Raw genomic sequence first — 19,250 nt, forward strand, 5'->3', positions numbered from 1 at the left:
GTCGTTTGTATATAATTGTATATGTTAGTGTATGAAATCAAACCAATATGCTATAACATGTATAAGTGGGGGGTGCGAACGGACGTGCGGGGGGCAATAAAAGAAAAGAGCCCAATATTCTACAGCAGGCAAAAGACTGCTAACATTCGCAAAAAATCACCGTACCAATAACCTCTTTATAGCATCATTTTTACTTTTTTTTCTGCAACGTCAATTAACGAGAATTAATTTGCCGAGGAATTTAACAGACTTTATTACTAGCAACGGCATTCCTCTGATTTTGTTGACTAGCACGCTCCAGTTCCTAAATGTGGTCATGAAGAACTATTCATCATCTATGTTAGTGGGTGAAGACGCTAATTTTTGATATCGGAAGATTGGTGTTTCAATTCAGCTGACTTAGTCAGTTTGAATTATAATCAATTAATTTCTTTCGTCAAACTGTTTAAATTCTTCGGCCAATAAATCACCGCTGGCGAAACTGAAATTTGTCTTTTCAAAGGTATCCGTCAAAAAATGGACTTACTTTCCTGTAGTAGCAGTAGAACTCAGGTAACTCTGCGGCAAAACAAAAGCACTCGACATTACTTTAGATCGTTGTTTGCGTTTAGAGCAACAAATCAATCGTGTTTATAAGTCACGTTATTTTCAACTGCGTCAATTATATAGCTTTAATCAGTATTTAAACGCTAGAACAAAATTTTTTGTCCGTAAATTAAATTTGTCACAATTAGACTATTGAAATTGTCTATCAATCTAACCAATCGCTTTATCCGAAAGCTTATGAGATGCAAAATGCCGCTTTTTGATTTGTTTACGGGCTAAGCAGAAACGCGAAATTGTAAAACCAGGTTTCTACCCGATCTTCATTGGCTTCCGGTGAAGCAACGAACTACTTTCAAAGTTTTTTTTTGTTTTTGACACAGTAGTTTTCACACCAGTTTTGAAAACGGGATATCTACGAACCCTCTTTGTCTTCAGTCAGAGCTCTAGACAGATTAACTTTTTCCCTCCAAGAATAAAAGTCAAGTAGAGAAAGTCATGGAAAGGCAAGTTTAAGATACGCCTGAGCACGTGCTTCGAAGACCCTATCGTTACAAATTAAATGTATTGAGCACCACCTTTCTTTTCCAAAAACGCTGAAAACACAAGTCATTTTATTAATTTTTTTAGTTTTTGTTATGAACAATTGCCTTAACCGAAAAAAAGACAAATTACGCAAAGCCGTAAATCTGAAAATAATGCAATTTTGCGTAAACGTAGTTGTTAAGTAAAGGCCTGCTATAAACGGAGACGACGTATCCTGAAGAAAAAAATAGATCTTTGCACCAACGTTGTCCTTGGGTGCTCATTTGTGTTTGGAGCTTTCCTCGATAATACAGTTAGCATCTCTGATCCAGTCGGCGAAGTTACATCTCTGCGCTCTCCTTAAGTTATTAAAGTTATCAAACATTACTATCCTGGTAAAATTGTGGTTAAGGGTGGAAAATACAATTTCTTTTGATCGTGATAGGCATGCAGTACAAGTTGCTAATGGTATGAGAGAGTTACTCCTTTTCTACCTTAGTTTTTAAGTTGGGGCTCAGTAGTCAAAAAGGCGAACATGAGCAAATCAGCCATCTGAAACGTTTCTATCGGAGTGTTGCAAAGGAACGAGGAATAATCTTTTTTTGAACCAGGAATTTGAAACACAGGAAACGCATAGATAACGATGGCCTGCATCCATCGCCAAATGAGGTCAGAGAGTTAGTTAAGAGCCTTTATGATTCCCTGAAAATTTCTGACAGATATTTTTTCGCTGATTTTAATTTTCAAAACAATGGCTTCCATTTCTCAATTACCAAAATCTAGCAATTATCCGTTTTTATGTCATATAACTTCTGTCCGACTCCTATTCTGCATCTTGTTATGAGAGCTCATGTCAGAGTTGGCGTTTCTTGTTTGCTTTCTTTTTAGCGTCAATGTACAGCTCATTTCAGGGCCGGCGTTATCCTTTTGTTGCTTTCGATCTAATAAGAGCGTCCACATACTGAGCTCACTTTATTGTCGGTAGATTCTTTTTTTACTTAGAGTTATCATTTTTTCTGTTTAGACATGTGAGATATACCTCTGTCAAATTCACTTCTGAGTGCAAAGAGAACTGTTAAAAACAGCAATGATGATTACAAAAACTTGACTTGCGATTGTTTTTCTTCATGCCTATTCCAATTCGATGTTTTCTCTGGAGTTCGATTTTCTCCATGTTTAATCAAATACAATTTATCTGAGTCAAACTTCTGAATTACTAGCATAATCTGCTTCGGAGTTTTCTGCTCAGTAATTATTAAGCTTATTTGCTACTACTTTTCTTAGTGTCTGCGCGTTTTTAGTGTTAGATCATGCAAGGTTTCAAAAAGCCGAAGTGATGCGATAAGCCGGATTTTTTAAGCAAATGTTGTAGCTATCTACAACTGCAATACTTGCAGCAGCAGGACTGTAACAGGGAAACTGCTTCTTTCCAAATTATGAAGAAGCTCTTATTTGTATTGAACTCAAACAGTCAATTTTATCAAATTTTTGTCTTAGGAGATGTTCGGAGAAACTGATGCTCAATCGCAAGAAGAACAGTCAATTTTGTTACAGACGAATAGCCTGGATGATCCTCTGAAAAATGCGGTTTTTGATACTGTTGCGCGTTGTCTTTATGCACTATAGGCATTGACAGTTGTCGGAGAATTTCGATGCTGTTTGTTAGATTTTGAAACTTTTAGGTTGTGAAGTGTAATCGTGCATTAGGATAGTAAAAAATGGCACTGAGCAAAGTTGTTTTGGATATTTGAATGCTAATATTAAAATCTTAAACCAAAGAACTGTCGAAAAAAAAAATTAAACGAGAGTGTCAAGACCGGGTTTCTCAAAAAATTACCTCTATCGGTCAAACAATCATTGGCCGAAGTTTTATTTATTCTGTGAGCCCACTTTTGACACTGGAAAGATCTTAAACGTAGCGAAAATGCCAACAGCAATTAACACGTTTCTTTTTGCGGAAAATTATAGTGCTTGAGAGGCCAGGAAAGACAAATACGAGCAAGAAGTCAGCTCGTCTCAGTTTCGATCAAGGGAGAAATATTTTGCATGTTTTTGTTTAATTGCTCTCGTAGAGAAGCAATTATTGTAAACGTGTGCATCTTTTTTCAGCAAAATTTTCGCTTGTCTGTTTTGACTTTTCGAGTGACTTTTACGTCCTTGACTTTTAGCGTTTCGCGTGATCTAAAACTCTCTCTCAATCACAATTTCAAGCAGCTGAATTCAATTGGCGGCAATTTAATACTAAAAGTCGAATGAAAACTGCGCCGAAACTAGTACCATTTTTTAATTTAAATTTTAATAGTGGTATATGTTAACCTCTAATGTGTTTTTGGAAGCCCACTATTGAACTTCGTAGTCCCATTTAGACTCCCCCTCCCTCCCTCCCTCACTCTCCTCCCCCCTCCCTCCCTCCCTCCCTCCCCCCTCCGACTGTAGCAGGTTGCAATTGATTAGAGCTTCAACTATTCGAGCGAGAGCAAATCTTCCGACATTTAGTCGAGTATGTTTTATGTAGTAACTTAACTTTTTCCTTTCAAAGTAGATTTTACCATTCAAAATATAACTCAATCATTGTTTTGACGCTTATTACCAGCTGGTTTTTGGTACTGATTTTCTTAGAGGTTTTTCTTTGACGCAAGCAATATGATTAAGATAGCTTGATGAAATAAATTTGATTGATTTGCTGCTTTGATTGATTTTCGCAAACATTTAAGAATACTTGTTGACACAAAAATTGAATACATTCCTACTGTTTGATCAGGGCCTAGGATTTTATGCTAAAACTTGAATAGGCAAACATTTGTATTGTGCAAATTTGTATAGGCAAATTTGTTCATCAAACACATTTGAGGGAAATCAGTAAAAGCAACAATGAATCAGCAAAAAATATTCAGTTTTGACAAATATTTTTAACGCTGTTCCAATATATTAGTATGATTTTAGACCTTGCTCATAATAAGTTTTGAGTCTCGAATGTTCGCATTCAGGCATCTATAATCTTTTCTGGTGGTGCGTATCTGCTCTTTCTCATTTTCTTGAGACATTCGATAATTTTTTTCTTCTTTTGCAATTCCTGTATAACGATGTGTCGTATTTTACTTAATAGCTATTGGCTTCGCCACGCGAAAACACAGTTTTATCTATATCTGGACTTCGCTGTGCGAAATACTCACTAAATTCTATACATGATTTTGCGGCACGGACAAAAGAAACAGAAAAAACTGAATTTGCATTCAGAAATAAGAAGAAAGAAGTGAACTGGTTGTCAACAAATTGGATCAGGTGAACAAACGTGTCTCATCACAAGGCAGAAAATACTAGTCAAATGATTAAAAGCAACATTAAGTAGGAAACGTGAAATACTGAATAGAGGTGAAATAAGATTGACGGACAAACTGAAATATGAACTAATTCTTGAAATCGTTTTAATTTTTACTGCAATTAACAAAGTGAACAATTAATGATAAATACGCATATATCACATACACCCTTGAATGGGAAAAACAATTTTACGATTTGGACAATTTTTAATAAAAATAGTAACACTACTTTGGTAAATTATTACTTGGTTCACTGTTAAATATGTAGTAACATATTTGTGGGTTATCATAGCTAATAATGTCATAATAATATAATTTGAGATTCAATGAGTTCGTTAATGAGAGTTTGTTAATCGAACTGTTCTTGGTTCTAAGCTTCATTAACCGTCATTGAGATGACGTCGTCTTTGAGGGTCGGGGTACGCGGATCTGCTGAGGCACGAAATCGCGGATCAGGAGGCGAGACAGTCCCGATATCTGGCGAAATGCTCATTTCGTCCGGAACTTGCTCGGCAGTTGATTAAACAGTTTCCACCAGTGAAGCGACTAGTGGTTGCAAGTTTTCCACTTTACCTGCTCTACGTGGGGTCCTCAAAGCCATAGTATGATGGGCTTCGACGGTTTTTACATGAAGAACGTTTGTCTTTGCTAGATGACTGTGAAGTGGACGGCGAACATGCTGTAACGATGAGGTTGGGGCATTCGGAGATGGGATGATGAGCTCGGTTGGCGAATTCTGTTTAGTTACTTGATGTTGATTTTGCAAAGCAGAAAATTTTGCAATTTGGTGATGCGGCTTTGCATCGCGCGTGCGATATTTGATCTCGAAGAAGATACGCCGCTGCCTGGGTGTCGTCGCTTGTGTTTCATTTTTTTTAATCCCCCTTCAGTTTTCGAGTGTGTAATATTTTGCTATTAGGTGGTTGGGTCCCAAAATTTGCAATATCGCTATTGCGGACAATCATGATTGTCATCCCCTGTTCTTTGATTGTGAAAGTTGACGGGCTAACTTTCAGGATATAGGATCCAGGTGCCAGCACTTCGTACAATCCTTCAAGATTCTTCTTTGAACTGCATTTCCAATGCACTTTACGGGCTACTTTCACTTGCACCACGCATTCCGATATATGTAGTGTCTGCAAAGTGAGGTACGAAGAAATATTGATTTGCCATCCGTGCTTTTCCGCTCCCGGTCAATAGCGTATTTGGTTGCTCTCGTCAACCAATTATCCACCTCGATATCACTTCTGTAGCCATGTTTCATCGGACAGGATGGTCTGGGGGTGACTGTGTCTTCATCTAAATGTTAGTTTATAATTTTATCGAGACAAGACAAATATCTTGATAATTGACAATTTAGGTAAAGTACAGATTACGCTCATTGGTATTAGGTTTTCTACCAAAGTGTGCCCCGAAGGGCGAAGTCTTGTTTTCTGTTTACATATTTGCAGTTGGTGAATAATAATCTTTAGTGCATGCTTTATGAAGGACGAATTAGTAGCCAACTTTTCTTGTTTGATACATGCAAGTCTATTTTTAGTTGTCTGTATTAGTCTTTTTACCAGTCCAATGGCTCGATGATCGTTGACAGGGGCTTCAAAAAATTCAATAATTTTCTTATTCCAGAAAATCTTCTTGATGTTCCACAAGACATTTTGCTTGGTCTAAACGAATGAAACGTGGTATTCCTTGGTTTTCAAAATTTATGTCCAAAAATTTTGGTACATTAGGACCATTTTCTTTTTCAAATATACATGCAGTTGGGAATTTAGAAAAACTATCCATTGCGGGGAGCAAGTATATTTTATGCCTTTTTTGTCAAAGATATGTCCACCAAAATCAATTTGTTTTTTTTTGTGGTTCGGATCAGCACACGGTATATGAGAGTGAAATTGCTTAGTGGGAATTTCTGATTTAAGGTTCTTACCAATTGCTGTGCAGTTTTAGTTTCAGTTGATCTGACGATCAATTCTCTATTCATGTATGGCCAACAGCAATATGTACTCATACATATCATTCACCATGTACCTGGGTGGCTTGCGTGGAGATTATTGATAAGCGCTTCGCGCAAAACATCCGGTACTGCTATACAGACGCAACCTGAACACACATGAAGGTCCCGTCAATAAAGATGAATGTATGTGTTTAGTTCTTTCGATCGGGCTTCGTTATTGTTGAGAATGCAGGCACGCACCTCTTTGAGGACCGCATCTTTACTCGTTAGGGACGCTATCATCGACTTGCTAAATAATTTCCCTAAAAGATTGCTGAAGTTAGGTATTTGCGTACTGGGTGTATGTGGTCTGCTGATGTTTGAGGATGCCACTGGGGATATTGGTGTATTAGGTGTAGAGGATGGATTCGCTGTGCGGGAAAATTCACCAAATCGGACCCTTGTAATTCTCTTCTTGGGAGGCATATTGATTTTGTTTATTGAGTTAAAATTAGTTTGATCAGAATTTTGATGAAAGTCGAGATGTGGTTTTGAAACAAATTGAGTCAGCTGATTTTGAGAGTGAGGTTTGGCTAAAGCATCTATCTATTATTGGTGATTCACTTTTGAAAATTTGCTTGGAATGTCTATTAATTAGTGGGAAATTAGGCTTATAGAATTGCGTTTCTCGCCCGCGAAATAATTTACTTTCTTAATTTGGAAAAAATGTTGAAATTGAGGCAGATTTCGCTTAGCGAGTGTGGTGTTAATTGGTATTTCTGACGGGGGTATGCATATTTAGAATTGTTTGCATTATAGTTGGTATTTGTGAATGTATTTTGCTTTGCAGTAGATAAGTAAAACTCATGCGTGTTTACGCTAGTGTCAAGAGTGCTAATTGTGTTTATCGAATGCGTGATAGATTCACTAGTAATTGTGATTCACTGTGCGGGATCATGTGATTTAAGCAAATTGTGTAAATGAGGTGCAGATTGACTAGATGTTAATTTTAGTAAGTTTTCGCATGCGGAAATTCGACCGAGTTTTGCAACAATAAATTCGGGGTCTGAATTTAACTGGCTGTACGCATATTTAGGATCTAATGTGGAAAAATACGTGGTGCTTTGAGTAATTTTGAATCAAGTGCAAGCTTTTAACAGTGACTGCAATTGGTGAAATGAAATGTTCATCAGGACAATTTTTAAGTTTTATTATATGTTTCTTGTCAAGAAATTTTTTAAGTTCAGTATTTACTCTATCTTGTAGTATAATGGTTATGCGTCTCCCTTTTTGATGTCAGGGTTGAAAAATTTTGTGAATATTTGATTTTGCTAACTGATTTTTTGATAGTCCAATAAGAGTTATTAAATTGCGAAATTGTAAGGCTATCTTTTTTTAAATGCGAAATGTGGTGAGGTGTTGTTAATTTGATTACATTTTGAGGAAGATTGTGTAACTGGAAGTCCCAACTGATCAAAAACATCGCAGGCTATGAGTGGTTTGAGGCCATCAGCAATGACTGTGAACGTGGCAGCTGGAGTGTGCAATCCGTTGCCAGTTACTGGTGTTTGGATCTTACACTCAATTTGAATCGGTTCGTTTGATAAGGTCCACAATTGTGGTTTATTGGATTCGCGTACCCAGATCGCATGCGAACTGCTGTCGACAACTCGGGTCCGAGTGACTGATTTATAATGCTACATGCACTTCCGGAGTTGACGAGTGGAGTTGTGAAAATACTACCGGTTTTGATGGGCATGTTCCGGGGTTTTTTTGCGAGATCATTAGGAATTGTAGTCACCATGTTATCATCGCCCCTACGGTAGTCATATTCGTAAAGTTTCAGTGATGATTGTAAGAAGTTTACGGAGTCCTCAGGATGAGGTTCTTCATCTACGTTGTTAACTGACGTTTTCTTTGGGTTCTGAGGTTTTTGAGTCTTTTGTTTACGACAGACTTTAGCAAAATGGTTTAGCAAACCACAGTTATTAGAAGTTTTATCCATTGCGATGCACTTGTCCTGGTGATTAGGGAGCCAATTTTTTCCACAGTTTGAACAATAGAGAAGAGGGCTGTTGCCTTGCTTATGAAACTTAATCGAAAGTGGCCAATTCGAAGGGCGGGTACTGGGTGGATACTAAAATGCATTGGAGCTGGCCGGAATGACGGTCGTTTTGTGTTAAAGAAATTGATGCTCATTTCGCATCCCGAGTTCCATGGTTATTGCTAGCTCTAGCGTTTTTCTCGGCTCTATTGTTCGTTTGAGGAGTTCCTTTTGGATTTCGGGGTCAATTAGGTTGGTGATGAAAACGCCTCCGATCAGGGTTTTTCCTTGTTCTCGAAAACGCTGTTTTTGGCCAATTCCTTGTGTTTTCCGTAGAAATGCTCAACTATTTCTCCCCGGAGTTGCTTTGTGATGAGGAAGACATGTCTGTCAAAAGTGATGTTTCTCGGTCTGATGAACGCGTCTTCTACGATGTTCCAGAATTCGGCCGTCGAGTGACTGTCAATAATAATGTGAAGATTTTTGCAGTTGAGATTTCTGCGTCCCTCTACGCCAATGATAGCGGAGGGAGACTGTTTTTCAATACACAAGTGGCCAAGGTTTTTTCCTCACGTTATCCCAATTTCAATGAGTCTTGGGCATTTCTTTTGACGATTCATCTTTTGTTGTGCATTTCGAGAATTGCGTTCCCCGCTCTGATTGGGCTGAAGATCCGACGATCATTTCTTCGTATATTGGTTCCAGTGGGAGTTCTACTATTCCGGTTTTCGGGCCGAGACGTGTATCGAGAATGATCTTTGCAGTGGCGAGCAGGACTAGTTTATCTTGTACAAACCACTTCTCCCATCGAAGGGTGGGTCGGGTGTAGGCTTATCCCAGAAGGCGCTGATTCCTAGAGGGTTCTTCTGTTTGCTGACTGCGCCATGTCGTCTTTTACTTAATAACTCTTGGCTTCGGTAAGAGAATACACACTTTTATCTTGAGTTGGATTTTGCTGGGCGAAAAATTCACTAATTTCTATACTTGAGCGCGGAATCATAGAGTATGAAGTAACTGAAATTGAATTAAGATTTAAGAAGAATAAAAGTGAAGTGGTTGTCAACAAATGGGATCAGGTGAATAGACGTGTCTGATCACGAAGTGGGAAATACTAATCAACTGATTAAAAGTAACTTGAATTGGGGAACGTGAAATACTGATTGGAGGTGAAATGAGATTGACAGACAACTGAAATATGAACTAAATTATAACCTTGTATTAAATTTTACTGCACCAAACAAAATGAAAAATTAATGATAAATATGCAGATATCACACGATGAAAAGAGAAAAATTAATACTTGCAATTTTCTGGAATAAAGAACAACTCAAACTTTCACGAACTTTCGTGGTTTTTAAAGTTGGCTCCGGTTTGTATACATACCCGATTGTATAAGTTGGGTCCCGATTGTTGGCTCCCTATTGTATACATTAAAATTGGCTCCCAATTTTTTTAAACATTTTTCACATACTTATTCCATTTCATAACACTTGTTTTTTAATCATAACATTTGTTTTTTAAAATAGACAAATTTTTTAGGAGGTGGGTGAATTGTTAAAACTCTGTGGCATAAACCACTTTTGAGGGAGATATAGTAAGTAACGAAGTTTTCAGTAAGTAAATGTCCAGTTTTGAATTTTTTTTGAAAATGTTGTTTGAAAAGATTGCTCAATTTGTAAGCAACACGTTTGTAGACATTTCATAATTGCTGATCTTAACCCAGTTTTATAATCACTCAGAATTTTTTTACGGAAAAAATTGGTTTTTTATAGACATTCTCCTTTGATAGTGCATTTGAATATGATAATATTTGCCAGATAATGTAATGTAATTTATAATGTAATTAATACAACTCCTTGTTCTTGATGAAGGAAAAAATCATGGTTAATGGAAATTCCTCTTCGTACTTCCGGAATTGATAACTTTGATATTGCGCTCGAAATTTTCTTTTGTATTTATGAAGGTCATTTCGATTTTTAATAAAATCTGGAAGAGTTGAATTAGAAGTTTCTCTAAACGTGTACAACTGTTTGACATTTTTTTCGGTCTTTTTGAGGGATAATATTCAATCGTGCATCAATTTTTTTGCCTAATTTTTTTGTTTGGAGTCTATTCAAATTCCGGGTAGTGGCGAGGTTTTGATGGACTTCGTTTAATTTTTTTTCACAAAAAATTTGTTGCAAATTGACTGGGGCAACCGTTTTTTACGCATCGGCAGTAAGTACCTGCTGTTGATTTTTTCTCTTTCTTGCAAAGAAATCCGTTGTCAGGAACTAAATTAAATCCGCCGCGTCTTTTAGATGGAACAATTTCAAAATATTGTATCAGTTTTGTTGCCAGTTTAGAATGAATGATAGTGGTCCGTCTGAAAGCAAAATTTGTTAGAACTTTTAGTACTTTATCCACGTCTGGGTGTAGATGTAAACGCCCTCGCGCTTTCGGCTGTTAAGCAATTGCGGAGGAAAACTTTCGTCTGATGGGGTCTCTTTCAATGGCCGTCTAATAGAGTTCTCGCCTAACATCCAACATTTTTATGCAATTTACACTGCTGGCAATTAAAGGCTATAAAAGGGTTGCTAGGAAATTGAACGACACGGTGTTAAGCTAGCATGGAAAAATGAGAAATTTAGCCGAGAGTTATATTCTAATTGGTCTACAAAACTCATTGGCCGACAAGTAACTAGTTTGGTGAACCATTATCTCCGGTCCGCAGTCGCTCTGTCGCACTAATTTCTCAATACTAAAAATCTACATTTAAGTCAACATTTTTTAAAATTATTTTTCGAGCGTTTTTCAAATGACGTCACTCAGTGAGCCGTTGTTCGCTTTACCTGGAAGAAAAAGTTTTCTCGCAAATTGGTCAGCTTTCGTATTTTTACGTAGAATTTTTTCAAGAAACGGGCTAACAGTTCACTCAATTATTTCAAAAACTTTTATTACTTGTGTTTGTTAAATGGGCATGAAATATACTTGACATAGTGAACAAATCAATGAAATCTTGAGATTTCATGCACTTTAATTATTTCAACTGTACAATAGTTAGCTGTCTCCATGTGAACAAAAATCACTAGAGAAAGTTTCCATTTATTGAAAATTAAATTTCTGCTCTTTTGTGTGAAGGAAGAATGCCGCGAAATCGGCGACGCAGAGCGACTCTGGAAGACCCAGAGAAATCGCGAGACACCACCCAAAGGACTCAAAAGACAGGGGGGACAGGGAGCCATCGTTAGTACTGCATTGTGCCTTGTTCCGCAACGTAAAAGAAACCTGTTTGGAGAAATGTGACTTATTTATACTCGACAGGTTGCCCGAACATGGTAAGGCCGCAGTACGGCACCATTTAAGTCTGAGATAGAAACCGTACTAAGATCTTTTTAAGTTTTCTACGGCCCGTACCATGACAACTGTCGGAAAACCATCTAGTCAAGTTAAAATCTGACCTTCGCGATTTTGACTGACCTTTAACTAAAGTAAACACGCTCAAACGACAATTTTACTTTACAAATTCACAAATCGACTGAAAATTTTAAGGTCTAAACTCGAGAAAATTGACGAGATGGGCAGTGTTCTCTTGAATATTTCAAAACTTTTTTTTTCCGTGAACCCACGCATGGCCCAGATTATATTCTTTTGGTCTTGGGGCTGACCTATTGCTTGACTTCAGCTTTGAGTATGTTCGGCCCTGGACCAGGGAATTTTCAGTCTGGCCTTCAGTCTGTTCAGTCGAGCCAAGGATGGCGTAAATTTTGACCGCTCCGGTCCAAATTCTGGTATAGCCAAGGGTCCTTTCTGTCTGGCCAAGGGTGGCAAGAGTTTCTCCGGATCGGCCTATACTTGAGCATCGGTCTGGAACCCCTGTCCGGAACCCAAGCCAGTACGGCAAAATGTTTTGAGTTGCACGAACTCACTCTCGCCATCAACTGTTCAATTTGACCACGAAGTTCTTGAACTCAAAATTCAAATTCCTGGTATGGTCCTACAAAAATTTCCTACAAAAATGATCAACCTGATTAGTTTTGTTTTTGATTGCTCTCAAACGAAGTTTGTAGCAAATACATTAGTCCTGTCGGTCTTTTTTTATGCAATTTTTTGCTTGACCGAATTTTCGTCCGACCCATTTCTTTTTTCGGCCGCAAAAACGGGATAAACAGGTAGCGCTCAGCGCGCATTAAGTGCTCTTAGAGTCTTTCAGATACTTATGGTGTGAAGGACGGTTCTTAGAGGTTGAATACCCCCCACCGCGCTGTTGCCCCACACCAGCCCCTGATGATGCAGCAACCCCCCCCCCCCCATCTGGCTAGCTACTGACGAACAACCGCTTGCTAAAAACACACAAATGTACACTGATTATCACAAATTTTTCAAGCGTTTTGACAACTTTTGTCATTTTTCGAGTTTTATCAGCCCTAGGTGTCACGGAACTTCCTACAGGGTTTGATAATAGGTTAATTTATAGTTTCTAGTGGTAGTGGAATGTTTTGAACATTTTAACATAACAAATTTTAGCTTTTTTGATAAAACTTGCATGTTTTTCAAGTTTTTTTTTAAACATTTATTATCATTAACTAAGTTTTTCGAGTACCAGGAGCCAGAAAACCTCCTCCATAGTTGGATAATAGGTTACTGAAAAATTTGAAGTTTTTTGAAAATTTTCGCCGTTTTCCAGGTTTCTCCGTTTTCCAGGTTTCGCAGTGACATTCCGATTACTGTTTTTCATTATAACTTTTAATACGATTAGATTAAAAACATATAATTTTAATTGGCCTCTGTTCTAGATTTTTAATGCAGATTTTTGCTTGAAGGGTAAATGTGTAATCAAATTGAACAATTCTCAAACTTGTAAAAAATTTTATGGATTTTTTTTCAGAGGAATTTCATTTAATTTTTTGTTTTTTCTAATTAAAATTCTTGAGTTGTACACTGAACGCCGCAACGCATGTACGTTGAATGTCAAAAGTAAGTTAGCAACCCTTATTTTTGCGGGGTAAAAAATCAATTTTGACGCAATGTTATTCGATCTTGATATCAAATTTAAGAATTGATTTTCATCATTGATCCCCTTAGAAAAGACGTAAAAAATTATTATTTTGTGACACTTTTCTTGTTCTTGTGAGAATCAGATGGAACTCATCAAATTTACTCCGCCGTTTCTGGTATGGTACTAACACGTATCGCATATGTTATTAACTGCTCTCGAAAGAAGTTTGAAGTCGTTATTGTAAACATGTATGTCTTTTGAATGCAAAATTTGTGCTTGAACTTTTGCGCTTTTGTTCTCGAATAATCTTCGATTGATACACTCTTCGAGTGATACACGCTTCACTTCCTCAATTTGCGTGATTTCAATTGCGCTCATTCCGATTTAAAAACTGTTGTTGAAAACCGATTTTTACAACCCTAAAAAACTTAAGTTACACCCCTAATTAAGTGCCCCCTCCTGCTGTTCGAGATCAATTCCTTCGACCTCAGTTGGTTTATGTTTTTAAGTGTGGAGCCAGAGCAGTAGCGTAGTGGAAATTTTCCGAAAAGTTCTATACTTATACGGAGCAATTTTGCTTAAAGAACTGAGCGTTTACATCGTAAAATCACGGAGTGCTCACTTATTTTTGACTTTCAGTGCGTCCTAACTAGATTAGAGAATAAAAAGGCAAACAGTAGGGGTGACTGTCCGCGAAAAGTCTGAAGTGACACTTTGATGGAAGACTAATGCGGGCAACTAAGTCTGCAAGAAACTTTTTGTGGACTAAAAGGGACAATTGTCTGGTAGAAACAAATTTTTAATGCGTTTTCGGTGTTAATTTCTGAGTCAATTACCAAGTTAATTGACTTCGTTGAGCTGCTTTGGGGTTTTGATACCTATAACATATCCTAATTTAATTCCTTTTAATTGGTTCAGTAAATTTTTTAATTATGTTGGAAAATTGTGTATAAGACACTCGGATTATCAAACTCATTTGCTCATTTCAATCCCCTCTTTATGATTTACTTATTCACTAATTTGGGTATACATTGATTCCTGCTTAGAGAGTTACTGTTTTGATCTTTTTTCTATTTAATTCTCTTAGTTTTGGATTTCCTGTTCGGTTGCTGAATTTAATACTTGACCCCGCCTAGCGTTTCCAGATCGATTTGGTCAATTCAATTGTAATGTCGCTCCGCGGAACTTACTTGCAAATTTGTATTCGCCTCGCAAAATATTTTGCTCAAAAGTTAGTTACGACTTGGTTCAGCAAAGAAACGGATTGCACTAGAAATTGACCCTCTCTGGGACAAGCCATCACCCAACACTCCCTTGCGTTGGCAAAAATGGCGTCACCAGTTTGAACTTGCCCTTCTCGAGAAAGAAAACTTTGATTTGGACATCCTCGTGGAGCCACAGAAAGATCGTGTACAATTACATCCACAAAAAGAAGTACAAACCAATCTTCAAAAATACCTTCAATGGCTATTCTGCTCAATCTGGACCGAAAAAAACGCAGCAGAACAATTGGCAGAGCCCTTGTCAAAAGCTTGCTGTTGTTGGATTGTTATGGATAGGAACTATGGGATCAAACAGTTTTGTTCATTCTTTCATGCAATTTCAACTGAAGTGCGTGTGTGACGTCATTTTTTGCTCTTAGTGGAGCGAGTTTTTTGTTCGTTCGCGTGATTAAATTTTTGGTCACACTTGACTTACCTCACTCTCAAAAACGACTTCCTCAATTTGAAATTGACTTTTACTTACTTTAATTCAAAGAGATAAGGTCAAATGGGTGTGTGTCACTCTGAATGAAGGTTGTTTGAGATCAGCTAATAGAGGCAGCAATAACTTATACAGAGTTTTAAACAAAACATAACATATCAGCCTTCAATGAAAAGACAATTTTTTTGGTCTGTCCTTTTATTGTTTTTTTGAGACTGCAGATCTACGAATATTTTGCGGCTATTTTCTGGCAATCTGCCAGCTATTTTTCTTGAGTTTTGGAACAGAAGGATGTAGAGGCCTCAACAGTAAGGAAATCTACCATGAAATTGACCATCCTACTACATATTCACTTTGGGAACCAATAAAGGACTTTCCGGTACACAACATCGCTTGTGATCGATGAGTCTTTTTGACTAGGAAGAAGACGAAACATGAAAATGTTCAATATTTCTAAGGCAAACTGTAATGTTTGGCTCCAATCTGTGATCTCCGTTCTTACGAAGATACGTTAATTTCTGCACTTTTTACTTCAAACGATGGTTTAACACCACTAACCGGAAGAATTCTCTTCTCAGCTTTGGATTTAGCACTTACTGAGTCACAGTTAAAATCAATAGTAATTCAGTCAACCAATTCGAACAGCAATTTCCTATCAAAATTTGCATTGAGAAATTTTACCCAAGCTTTATTTATCACATCAGCGAATCAAGTAATAATATTGTTTGCTCAATTTTTTATCTGAAATTCCAACCTAGACATCGAAAAGGTCAAAATTTATTGATTAATTTACAAGCAAAATTAAAAACAGAACTCAAAAATTCAATAAAAAGGGGTGGTTTTGGAAAGTTTGAATAATTGTATAAAATGATTAAAGTAAAATGAGATGAAGAAGTTAAAATTGCTCTAGATTAAATACTCAGCAGGTCTATACATAGATAGCAATATCAAGTTCATGACAGAGATACGTTTATTGACTCTACTTTGCAGTAGTAATTGACTCCGCCTCGCAAAATCCGCCAATTTTACTGCAATCGATCTGAAATATGCATATAGTCAATTAAACTGTCACACAAATTGCGAAGCAGTTTAATTCTTAAATTGTTAGTTGGAATATTACTGATGCAGATCGATTTGAAACAATTTTTTTTGGCCTACATGTTCTAATTGGTCTCGAGATACAACGAAGTGTCTTGTTTTCCTGGATGTTAATCATGATACTGACTAGAAAAACTGGCAAAGCCCTTTTCAAAAGCTTGCGGGTAATGGAATGTTGTATGGATAGGAACCATGGGATCAAACAGGTTGAAGAACGCTATCAAATTATTTTCTTGAGTTTTGGAACAGAAGGATGTAGAGGCCTCAACAGTAAGGACATCTACGTTGAAATTGACCATCCTACTTCATATGCACATTGGGAACCAGTAGAGGACCCAATAATTTGATTACACAACATCGCTTGTGATCGATGAGTGTTTTTTACTGTGAGAGAAAACGAAATATGAAAAGGTTCAAAATTTCTAAGGCAAACTGTAATGATTGGCTCCAATCTGTGATCTCCGTTCTTACGAAGATACATTATTTTCTGCATTTTTTACTGCAGAACGATGGTTTAACACCACTGATCGGAAGAGTTCTTTTCTCAGTTTTGGACTCAGCACTTAGTCAGTCACGGTTAGAGTCAACAGGTGATTCAGTCAACCAATTCAAACATCAATTTCCTATCAAAACTTGCATTGAGAAATTTTACCCAAGCTTCATTTACCACATCAGCAGATCAAGTAATCCTATTGTTTGCTCAAAGTTTCGTCAGAAGTTCCAACCTACACATCGAAACGTTCAAAGTTTACTTATTAGTTTACAAGCAAAATTAAAAACAGAACTCAAAAATTTACTAAAAGGGCTACTTTTGGAAACTTTGAATAAATGAATAAATTGATTACAGTAAAAACAGATGAAAAAGTTAACATTGCTCTAGATTCAATACTCAAGAGGTCTATACAGACACAGCAATATCAATTTCCTGACAAAGACACACTAATTGACTCTACTTTGCAGTAGTAATTGACTCCGCATTGCAAAATATTGCAAAATATGCTTCTAGTCAATTAAACCGTCACACAAATTGCAAAGCAGTTTAATTCTAAACTCGTTAGTTGGAATTTCACTGGTGCAGATCAATTTGAAACAATTTTTTAGGGCCTACATACTCTAATTGGACTCGAGATGCAACTTGTTGTCTTGATGATTTCCTAGATGTTAGTCATGGCACCGACTGAAAAAATTGGCAGAGCTCTTTTCAAAAGCTTGCCGGTGTTGGAATGTTTCATGGATAGGAACCATGGGATCAAACAATTTGAAGAACACTATCAACTTGTTTTCTTGAGTGATGGAACAGAAGGATGTAGAGGCCTCAATAGTTCGGACATCTACCAAGAAATTGACCATCCTACTACATATGCAGCTTGGGGAGCCAATGGAGGACGCAATAATTTGGGTACACAACATCGCTTGTTGTCGATGAGTCTTTTTGACTGGGAAGAAGACGAAACATGGAAATGTTCAATATTTCTAAGGCAAACTGTAATGTTCTGCTCCAATCTGTGATCTCCGTTCTTACGAAGATACATTAATTTCTTCAATTTTTACTGCAGACCGAGGATTTTACACCACTAATCGGAAAAGTTCTCTTCTCAGCTTTGGATTTAGCACTTAGTCAGTCACAGTTAGAGTCAACAGGTGATTCAGTCAACCAATTCAAACATCAGTTTCCTATCAAAACTTGCATGGAGAAATTGTACGCAAGCTTCATTTACTACATCAGCAGATCAAATAATCATATTGTTTGCTCAAAGTTTCGACAGAAGTTCCAACCTAGACATCGAAAAGTTCAAAGTTTACCTATTAGTTTACAAGCAAAATTAAAAACGGAACTCAAAAATTTACTAAAAGGGGGGTACTTTGGAAATTTTGAATAAATGTATAAACAGATTACAGTAGAAAAAGATGAAAAATTTATAATTGCTCTAGATTCAATACGCAACAGGTCTATGCATAGACAGCAATATCAATTTCCTGACAAAGATACACTAATTGACTCTACTTTGCAGTAGTAATTGACTCCGCATTGCAAAATCCGCCTATTTTACTACTATCGATCTGAAATATGCATTTAGTCAGTTAAATCGTCACACAAATTTCGAAGCAGTTTAATTCTTAAATTGTTAGTTGGAACATTACTGGTGCAGATCGACTTGAAAAAATTTTTTTTGGCCTACATACTCTAATTGGACTCGAGATACAACTTGTTGTCTTGATGATTTCCTAGACGTTTGTCATGACACCGACTAGAAAAATTGGCAGAGCCTTTTTCAAAAGCTTGCGGGTGTTGGAATGTTGTATGGATAGGAACCAAGGGATCAAATAGGTTGAAGAACGCTATCAAATTATTTTCTTGATTCATGGAACAGAAGGATGTAGAGGCCTCAATAGATCGGACATCTACCAAGAAATTGACCATCCTATTACTTATGCAACTTGGGGAACCAATGGAGGACCCAATAATTTGGTTACACAACATCGCTTGTGATCGATGAGTCTTTTTTACTGTGACAGAAAACGAAATGAGAAAATGTTCAAAGTTTCTAAGGCAAACGGTAATGAATGACTCCAGTCTGTGATCTCCGTTCTTACGAAGATACATTATTTTCTGCACTTTTTACTGCAGAACAATGGTTTAACACCACTGCTCGGAAGAGTTCTCTTCTCAGTTTTGGAGCACTTACTCAGTTACGGTTAGAGTCAATAGGTGATTCAGTCAACCAATTCAAATATCAATTTCCTATCAAAACTTGCATTGAGAAATTTTACCCAAGCTTCATTTACTACATCAGCAGATCAAATAATCATATTGTTTGCTCAAAGTTTCGTCTGAAGTTCCAACCTAGACATCGAAAAGTTCAAAGTTTACTTATTAGTTTGCAAGCAAAATTCAAAACAGAACTTAAAAATTCACTAAAAGGGGTACTTTTGGAAACTTTGAATAAATGTATAAATTGATTACAGTAAAAAAGATGAAAAAGTTAAAATTGCTCTAGATTCAAAACTCAACTGGTTTATACATACACAGCAATTTCAATTCCCTGACAAGGATACACTAATTGACTCTACTTTGCAGTAGTAATTGACTCCGCATTGCAAAAT

At 37.0% G+C, this 19,250-nt stretch overlaps 1 protein-coding gene across 2 annotated transcripts in view; it reads left to right on the forward strand.

Annotated features, from left to right (window-relative positions):
* The first annotated feature begins 11,400 nt into the window (after positions 1–11,400).
* The window catches only part of LOC142338385 (uncharacterized), a 117,354-nt gene continuing 109,504 nt past the window's right edge, over positions 11,401–19,250 (forward strand). For both annotated transcript variants that reach the window (XM_075388122.1, XM_075388123.1), the window contains exon 1: positions 11,401–11,590. In XM_075388122.1, coding sequence (XP_075244237.1) covers positions 11,491–11,590 — 100 coding nt within the window. In that variant the 5' untranslated portion in view covers positions 11,401–11,490. The remainder of the gene's footprint in view (positions 11,591–19,250) is intronic.

This window comes from Convolutriloba macropyga, chromosome 4 (genome assembly GCF_964194025.1).
Source record: "Convolutriloba macropyga chromosome 4, txConMacr16.3, whole genome shotgun sequence".
Taxonomy (NCBI): Eukaryota; Metazoa; Xenacoelomorpha; order Acoela; family Convolutidae; genus Convolutriloba; species Convolutriloba macropyga.